A 9,369-nucleotide genomic window follows, 5' to 3' on the forward strand; every position below is an offset into this window, starting at 1 on the left:
CTTCTTTTTGAAAGACTTCAAAGTGTAATAATAATTATTTCTTATGTACCACAGATAGTAACTACTTGTGATGAAAATTTGTGATGAAAATAATTCCTCTCTGTTACAGATATGCAGAGCAGCGTCTTAAAACTATACCCAAGTTTTGAGCAAAAAGCAATGTTGTTAAAGCGACAGGCTTTTGCTGTTTTTAGTGGAGAGATTGATCAGTATCATCTCTATCTTCCCTTAATACAAGGTAAGGGTTTTCTTAATCTGTCTTCTTTATGTGTATGTAAYAAATACATAGGAATAGAATGTCACCTGTTTTCTAACAGGTACTTCCATTTTTCAGAGTTTTCACCAAAAGTTATGATGCTGGACTGTATTAGAATTCAGACATTCACATGATAGTGCCACTAAGAGAGAGAGGAATCTGGGTTAGATTGGGCTAGAACTTTACTTGCAAACATGATTATTTGTAGCAAGCTTCCAACCAGTCTTGRACTGTTGTTGCTCTCTTTAAGTGTCAATTTTCATAAAATAACAAAAATGTGTCCAGTATATAACCACTGACTCTTCAGATTTTTTACTTAAAAGAAAATTTGTTTTAGCATTATCGAAGGGACTGAACTAATAATAAACTACTAATACTACTAATAAAACAGACTTTATTCTGCTATCTTCTGCATTTTTGATTTCCCAAAACAATGCATGTTCAGGAAAACAGTACTTTTTTWAAAAAAAAYCTTCATTTCAGAACGACTGACTGAGAACCTTCGTGTTGGGCAGACGTCTATAGTTGCTGCACAGATGTTTCTCTTCTTCAGAGTCCTTTTGTTAAGGATTTCTCCTCAGCATCTAACCTCGTTGTGGCCAATTATGGTAACTGAATTGGTAAGGAATAAGTATCTTGAAACTACTTAGTGTGGGTTTTTTTCCCCATCCCCCCTTTGCCTTTCTCCCAAATACACTCTAATTGAAAAAGGCAGTGTTTGCATAGATCTACATTAGTTTGATAATTTGGGAAAAGAATTAACATTAAGAAATATCTTTTTGATTGATTTTTGTTGTTGTTTTTATTGCTAACATAGTTTCTTGCATGACTTCTTAGCTTGTTGCAAGTCAYAGAGTAAACTAAGTCTGGTTCCTCATACTATATGAAACATCTTTTTGTGCTTGAGTTATATGAACATTTTAATGTCCCCATAAATTATTTGTTTATTTAAAGATCCAGACATTTCTACAGCTGGAAGAAGATTTAAATGATGAAGATGAAACATCAAAGTAAGAATTGCCATTTTTCTGATAAATAGCTTGTGAAGGCTAGTACTGATTGTACTTGTTCTCTTGCTGTAATGTTTGCATTTTCTGGGATAGGGAAGAGACAACAACCTTAGCTAATTATATTTGCGTATTTCTAGCACTGATGAATCTTAGAGATTTCTTTCAGCAGCTAAAATGATGATATGTTCTAAGCATGGATACTTACTAGTTACATACAAAAATAGAAAAGATGAACATTTGAATATTTTTACAATGTTTTCATTTTTCCTTTTTTTAGATATGTTTCTAAAAGACATACAGTCTATTAATCTCAGTGCTAATAGAATGAAAATAAATTTTGATGTACACACATGTACACAAATCTTTTGTTGAATGAGAACCATTTAGTGGACAGTAGATTGTTTAGACTGGAGAAGAGAAAATTGAGGGACAATCTTATCAATGCATATAAATATCKGAAGGGAGGGTGTAAAGAAGATGGAACCAGASTCTTCTTGGTGGTGCCCCATGACGGGATGAGATGCAGTAGTCACAAACTGAAACATGGGAAGTTCCATCTAAACATAAGGAAAAACTTTYTTGCTGTGAGGGTGGTTGAACATTGGAGCAGGTTGCCCGGAGAGGTTGTGGAGTCTCCATCCTTAGAGGTACTCAAAAGCTGTCTGGATGCAATCCTAGGCAACATTCTAGAGAATGTGACCCTGCTCAAGTAAGGGGGTTGAACTCCATCTCCAGATGTCCCTTCCAACCTCAACCATTCTGTGATTCTGTGATTTATATATTTTAATAGTGCATTTCTTAATTGTAACACAGGAGCAACAGCAAAATAAGCAGACAGAAAATATCGGGTGATGGCRGTGGTTCCTTACTTTCTGACATACAGCAAAACGAGCTGTCCTTGTATTTATCAGCTTGTAAATTTTTGGATACGGCACTTTCATTTCCACCTGACAAAATGCAGTTATTTCAGATGTAAGTCCTCTATTTGCCTATCTGTTCTGGAGTTTGTTACTGTTTTATTCTTTAAAGTAATTCCATATATATTTTGTTCTGTAATAAATTCTGCTATATGTTCTTTCTAGAAGTACAGATGTTGATATTAGGACAAACGCAATTTGAGTATTTGAAAAATAATTTTGTCCTGTTAGTGTAAGAAGATTCACTATCCTTACTAGGAGTTTCTCCTTTCACTTGAGAGAATTGGGAGAAGAGAAGGGCACAGGCACACTGTTCTTTGTTTTCCTTACACACACACTGGGGAATTTTTGGAGTCAACTGCATTTAAGTGCTGACATGAGAGTAACTTCCCTGATCATTAAGTTTGGCTTTGGTAGCAGCATGAAATAAGTTATGACAGCTGGTTACTGTAAACAAACCAGTGCTCTACTAAACTATATACGATCCAAGAAAAAAAAAATCTTCTGCTTATATTCTTGATGATGTAATCCATTTGTTTCAGGTACAAATGGGCATTTGTCCCAGAGATCGACACAGAGGCATGTACTGTGAATTCTCATCTGATAGAAAATCATCAAGAATGCAGACCACATATTATAAGAATCATGGATCTGCTAAAGAGGAAATACAGGGTAAAGAAAGAATGCCTCACTTAAATCATATTTTATTTGTATGGAATCCATTAACTTAAAATCTTGTCAGTTGCTTAGAAAAGTAAGGTAGGCAAGAGGTTTTTAGATATAATAAGAGATTCCTCCAGCTTTTAAAAATGATCTGCCTGCTTTCATACATGTATCTTCCAAGATAAAGATTTGGATGTGGAATGGTAGTTTCCTGTTGCTTCCTTAAATCTGCCCATAACCACCAAGTAAGAAACTATTCCTCTCAGACAAGAGATGTCTCTTTTTAAGAGCATACTGTTCTTTAGCTGAGTTAATCATAATAGCCTTTTAAATTACCTTTAAGGTTTAGMATTAATACTTCCAGAAAAAGGAACACAGACATTAGKSTKTMWCARWRSYWYTGWKAMASMCTATCTGTAATCTGCATATTTTGTTGTTGTTGGATGTCTTATTCTGATTTTAAAGGCTAGTCCAAATTTGCAGTCTTCTGAATTTGTGAGACTTTCTTTTAATGGAGACTCAAATTTGAATATAGAAAWAACTTGGTATGCCAACTATACAACTGATGTCATGGTGGAATTGTAGGCTCTGGGTAGTCTCAGTATGAAAACAAGTGTCTAGTACAAGGTTCAAATGAGCTATATGCAGTAGAAGAACATGGTGTCTTAATGCAAAACTTTAAGTAAATCTTGATTTGTATGCTTACAGGAAACAAACAATACCGAGAGAATTTCCAAAAGGCACAAATTTCCTCTTTTGGACTTCCACTCTATATCTAGCATCACCCAGCTTGTACCCTTCTTCAAGACTCTGTGTTGTGCATTTACAGCAAAGGGGAGTGAGCCCCAGAATTCTCAGACTTCTGCATCTTTCTCTGTGGACTACCTTGGCAGTAATGGCATMAAGATCTTGCAACGGCTTGAAGAGAGTGTTGAATGTGACTTTCTTGAAAACATGGAAAGTTAGGTCTTGTGGCAGTTGTTTCACCTGTGTTGAAAAAAATAGTGAAACAAAGGAAAAACGTTACTCAAGACGTGGAACTCCTGCAGTTCTCCTCCCCCCACCAACAAGTTTTTAAACTGCATTTGGGGTTTTCTTCCTGCTGYTGTGGAGTGAGTTTCAATAATCCARGCTTCCCAGTGGTGTTAAAAMGCAAAGATTCTTCTGTTCTGCTCCTGTGGGAGGAAAAAAGAATATAGTTTAGTGGTAATTTATCATAGTTACTAAATTCTTTTACTTGCTTTCAATGTGAATGATTAAAGAGTTTTTTGTAAATAAGAATATTTTGGACTTGGTGAAAGTAGAAACTGTACTGTTTATCCAGTAGCTTCTAATGTGAGTGTTTTAACTGCTTGGGGAACTGTTCTGAAATTAAAACTAAGATAAAACTATTATTGCATGTTAGTGTACAATCAGTTTGCAGATAAGCCATTTTCCAACATTAAAGCCCACTTCTACTCCTTTCTTTAACATATTCCAAAACTCATCAACTTACTCTCTAAACAAATCATTTAAATTTCAAACAGATGTTTTATAAGTTTTATCATTGTGCAAATAACTACAGACATACTATAACTGTAATCTCAATTCTGTATTATGGTAGTCTCTTTCAAGATTAGTGATTCCTAATAAAACACACATGCATCAAAGACAAACCTATGCAGCTACATTTTATAACTTGCACTACTTAAGTTTTTATTTGAATAATTGACTAAAATATTCTAATTCAGTTTTTTAAATGAAAATTTTTTCAGTAACTAGTTACTTTGCACTTCAGAAATGCAAGCTAAATGAAGATAATCTTGTAAAAATATAAATTGCTATATGCCAACAGCCTAATTCAAATTAAAAGAAATTTGCATTTTTTTAATAACACTTTYTTTAATATACAGAAGAATGTATTTGGCTGCTCTTAGGTGTCATAAGAGTTAGGTCATTCACAGTCCCATGACTACTGTAAGGTTTAAGGCACAGCTTCTTTGGAACTACATCCTGTCCAGGACATAGAAGACTGTGATTAGTTCTTTTAGTAAAAAGCGTAGKTGCATGTCTGAAGGGTAGTACAAGAAAAGGCATAGTAGAATGTTTTTGTATCTGTGGAAGTGTACTCCCTTGAATTTTTATATTTCATAGAATATCCATTTTAGTGGATTATCTGATTGAATTTGCTCTGGTGATTTGTCTCAGGGGAAGCTTATCATATTTTAATGGTGAAGAGCTTTGCTCTTCTGTTAAACACCTGTCTTCTCCTTTATTTAAACACCTTTGCTCCTAGAGACATGGGTTTTATGTGAAATACCTGCAGACTAGTGTCTGCTGCTTGTGTTACTTGAAACATCAGAACTGATGTGCTGGGTATTGGAGTTCATCCCTCTTGTTTGTTCAAACTTAAAAAAAAAAAAAAAAAAAGGGACATATAAAATGGTTTAATACCACTAGGCAGTGAAATTGGGATTTTTTCAGAATTCATGACAGCAACATGGAAGGCTTTGCAGTGTTTTAGCCTACAGATTTGTGGAAGTTTTCAATTTTGGATTGTAAAATAAAATAATGAAAGATTGAACAAYATGCTTTGCTGCGATAATATTGTAATGCTGACTAGTGAATTGTCACTTACAGATTTATGACAGACTTAGTGTAATATTGTTTAGTCATTAGGAGTACATATTATTTGTCTTTCTTAATGTAATTTATTAACATCTTCAATGCTGTTGGAATAAGCACAAGTGCAAAATTATCCATTTTAAGCATCTAAAAATTGGAGCAGGATACTATTAAAATAATCATGTTTGTTACTTATGTAAAATYGATAATTTTTAAAGATAATATTTAATACTCAGGATGACTTTGTAGTTTTACTTTCAACTTTCCAGTGGTTGCATCCCATATTTGGGGACTTCTCTTAAAATCCTGATGAGATGCTATCAAATGGGCTGTTTCAGACAATGTTTTTGCCACCAAACATTTCATTTTACCTCGTTCCATAAGCTTTAAACYTGTGTCTTCACTTAACTTCCTCACTGGTAAAGCTGGTAAACTAGTATCTTGTATAGAAGGTTTTGTCCCCTTTCCATTTGAAAGGAAATGTCCTGTTCAGACTGCCTGCACCTCTGATGCAAGAATCRGACATAAGTCACCTACTTTTTACTTTTTCCTTCTAGGCCTGGTGATGAACTTTATAAAGAGAATCTGTGATTTACAGATTAGAGCTCTACAGACAAGAGGATCTTACCTTCTATAAAAATACCACTTGCTTCTAAATCTCCTACCTTCTGTATATACTTCTGCCTTTGTTCTGTGCTTCTATAGATCGTTGCTTTAAATGGCATCAGATACTTGTGACCTGCACCTTCACTGAAGCAGTGAGTGTTAAGTTCAAAAAAAAAGTCTATAAGCAGATTTTCTATTATTATAAAAAGAAGGAAATGAACAAGGAGGAAAGTGCTCCAACTAAAATATTCTTTACTTGGTGGGGGAGGGTGGGGAAGGGAGCAGTTACATAGGTCGAAATGTATTTCTACCACTGTAACTTTATTATTTTTCTGTATAGGACTAATTATAACCATTTTAGTTCTTATGCTGCTGCCGTTAAATCCACAAAAAGGAGGMAAGTTGTACTGCTCTAACACTGGTACTACTAAAATAGTATAATTTAACTGTAGATAAATCTGAAAAACTTTAGCATAGAACTCAGTATCAAAACATGGAGAAAAAATACTGAGCTTTGTCATATACAGCTTGTTTTCAGAACAACCCAGCTCAGCTTTCTCTTTAGGATACTTCAGCTTTGAGATAGCATAGCAATGTAGCATGATGCATAGAGAGAGAAGTAGCGAAACATTCAAAAGAGTTTCTTTTTGCTAAAGCAAAAAAAAATACAGTAGATGAGACTAAGATAACTGCCAAAGAACAGCAGAACTTGAAATACAGAGCATTGAATAATGGTTATGTGTACTCAATGTTATATTTCAATGTAATTCTAATATTAAATTATATTTTGAAATACCTCTTCAATTGCAAATGTTGTTTTTCAAACTGGCATTACTGCTGACAGAGCAACTCTGATTTTCATCTGATTGTGTAAATGCGCTCAAATTCAACTGCAATATATGAGGGCTCTATGACAGAACCGTGCGTAGTAGACCTTAGTTTTGATGCCGGCAGCAGTGCCTCTGTGCTAGGCCATACCCTCTTTCAGGAAACGATTGCACCACCACCTCCCTACTCCTCCCAACACAAGCCCAGCCTGCTCGGGCTCACGTCCTTCGTATTTCCAAACTTCCCACCCCRGGATCCCACTCCTGGGCTCTGAGGACAAGCTTCCAGGAACTGAGCGGAGCAGATGAAGGAAGCTGCTGCCGCAGCATCAGGGGCTCGTTGGCTGACTGACAGCGACTGCCTGTTCGAAGGCAAACATGCAGTACTTCTAGTAAGTGCCTCTCCCCAGGAAGATAGGGGCTGCTGTTTCGTAATACTGTCTCTGTGCACCAGAGATTTCTAAACTTGTCTGTGCACTTTTATATGTTCAGGGTAAATGCCCTGCCTTTTCCTTTGGAAGGAAGAAAGCTGTTTTCCGTACAACAGAGCTTTAAAATCTAAGACTAAAGAAGGATAGTTTCAATAATTGACGTGAAAACTGCTTTTCAGATTCCATCCTTTCTCTGTTGTCTTTGCACATCTTTATAATGTTGTGCAGTTCACCTTCTACCTCAAAAGTTTACTAATGTTTGGTTACACTGTGTGTTTTAAAAATATTTTGAAAATCAGTAAGAGATGCTGCATATACTGGGAAATATTGTAGCATACCTGCAGGTAATACTTATTAAAAAAAAATAAAGAAAAAAAGCACTGAATGCTCCTTGAGGACCTGCTTAATCAAATAAAAAACAGTAGAGTGGGCCAAAAAAGTTCTTTGTTAAAGAGAGCAGGGGAAGAGAATCATTTTGCCCAAGGTGTGTTGAAGGCTGCTCCTCAGGTATGAGTGAGTGGCCTGTAAGCTTTCAGTCATCCTGAATTCCTATAACTCAAGCTTATCTTTTAGCTTGAACCTTTCCTCTTGCCAAGTGCATCTATATCTTTTTTGTTTCTGTCCACCACCAGAACAGTAGCTCCCTCTGAGATTATATAATGAAGAATTATGTAATTATATGAGACAGAAGGAAATGGAGAGTTGACATACAGCTTACTGTAACAACAGCAGGGACCTTCCCAACTATAAAAAAGCAGCAGCTAGACATGCATTTAAATCCTCTAGGAAGAAAAATAATAGTCTGGACTTATGGTAAGTAACCATCATGTACTGCTCACCACATGTGCAAGTAACTGAACCACAGTAATTCTAATGAAACACCAGAGGAATTTCATTCAGTGAGTAAACAGGATGTAAAACATGATTTCAGGCCTCTCCTCCTCCTGTATCTTACAGAATAAGACTGTAGATTACTTGTATGCAATTTGACAGAACAGAGATGGTGCTAAACCTTCACGTGACTAGAACTCATTACTTGTATTGAGTAGGTTCCTACTCCACGCATTTTTTTCATTATTGTGCAATTCATGGTGAAAACTGGTTACCTGTTGCAAACAAAGGTACTGGAATTTGACCTCATACTGTCTTTGACAAACACAGGACAGATCCAGGGGGGAAGGGAGCTATGCGACCTTACGATAGTAACATATTATGCAAGTGTGTGTGATGTGCCAGTTGAGGTTAGCAAGGAGAATCAAAATCATCTGATTAAATTTTTAGTTCTTATCTTGCTGTTTGGGTCTTGTAGCCGAGCTTGTTTTGCCAGGCTTAAGCAAACATTTGCAGGTAGCAATACTCTTCAATATTACTCTGTACTGACTATTCATTTAAAAAGTATGCTGGTAATTTTTTTTTTTAGTATGTACCCAGCCTCATTCCTGAGGTCTAGCTACTGAAAATGAAAGGACAGGAAACTATACTTTGTCCTGGGCTTAATTCCATTTACTTCTGATTCATTTCTAATACATCCACTGAACAACCGAAAACGAGAGACATGTTGGTAGAGCAGCAGTTGGTGCACTATGTACCCAGCACATAAATCCCGCTGCGGAGCAGAACGAGTGCAACGTTTGCATCAGAATGTCCTTTCAGAAAGTCAGTACCCTAAGACATGAATGCAACCATTGAGGACGTGCCAGCAACCATCCTCGGGGCTAGGGCAAAAGCTCTGCTTTCAAGAAAATTCGAGTGTCCTGGAGGATGAAGCTGGTTTGGAAACTGCGCCGGGGGCACCGTCCGAGGCGAAGGTGGAGCCCTAGCCTCGGGAAACGGGAGCGTCCCTGCCTGGCRCTGGAAACGCCAAAATGTCTCAACAAGCCTACGCACTTCCACCCCAAACAAGCAAAAAACGCCACTCGAACCCAACACCACGGAGCCCTCCAGACTTTCCCCACAGCGCCTTCCCGCGCCCTCAGAGAAGCTAATGCGGGGGGCTGGCTCCCCTCCCAGCGCCGTTTCTGCGCGACCGAGGCGGCGGCGCGGCCGCCCCGGCCC

At 37.0% G+C, this 9,369-nt stretch overlaps 1 protein-coding gene across 2 annotated transcripts in view; it reads left to right on the top strand.

Annotated features, from left to right (window-relative positions):
* Nucleotides 1–4,238, top strand: part of DOP1B (DOP1 leucine zipper like protein B) — a 50,931-nt gene extending 46,693 nt beyond the window's left edge. For both annotated transcript variants that reach the window (XM_085304673.1, XM_085304662.1), the window contains exons 32-37: nucleotides 110–238; nucleotides 740–876; nucleotides 1,211–1,266; nucleotides 2,080–2,238; nucleotides 2,726–2,855; nucleotides 3,555–4,238. In XM_085304673.1, the coding sequence (XP_085160799.1) occupies nucleotides 110–238; nucleotides 740–876; nucleotides 1,211–1,266; nucleotides 2,080–2,238; nucleotides 2,726–2,855; nucleotides 3,555–3,812 (869 nt within the window). In that variant the 3' untranslated portion in view covers nucleotides 3,813–4,238. The remainder of the gene's footprint in view (nucleotides 1–109; nucleotides 239–739; nucleotides 877–1,210; nucleotides 1,267–2,079; nucleotides 2,239–2,725; nucleotides 2,856–3,554) is intronic.
* The last annotated feature ends 5,131 nt before the right edge of the window (nucleotides 4,239–9,369 follow it).

Source organism: Rhea americana, unplaced genomic scaffold (assembly GCF_003343005.1).
Source record: "Rhea americana isolate MKP2758 unplaced genomic scaffold, rheAme1 scaffold_101, whole genome shotgun sequence".
Classification (NCBI taxonomy): domain Eukaryota; kingdom Metazoa; phylum Chordata; class Aves; order Rheiformes; family Rheidae; genus Rhea; species Rhea americana.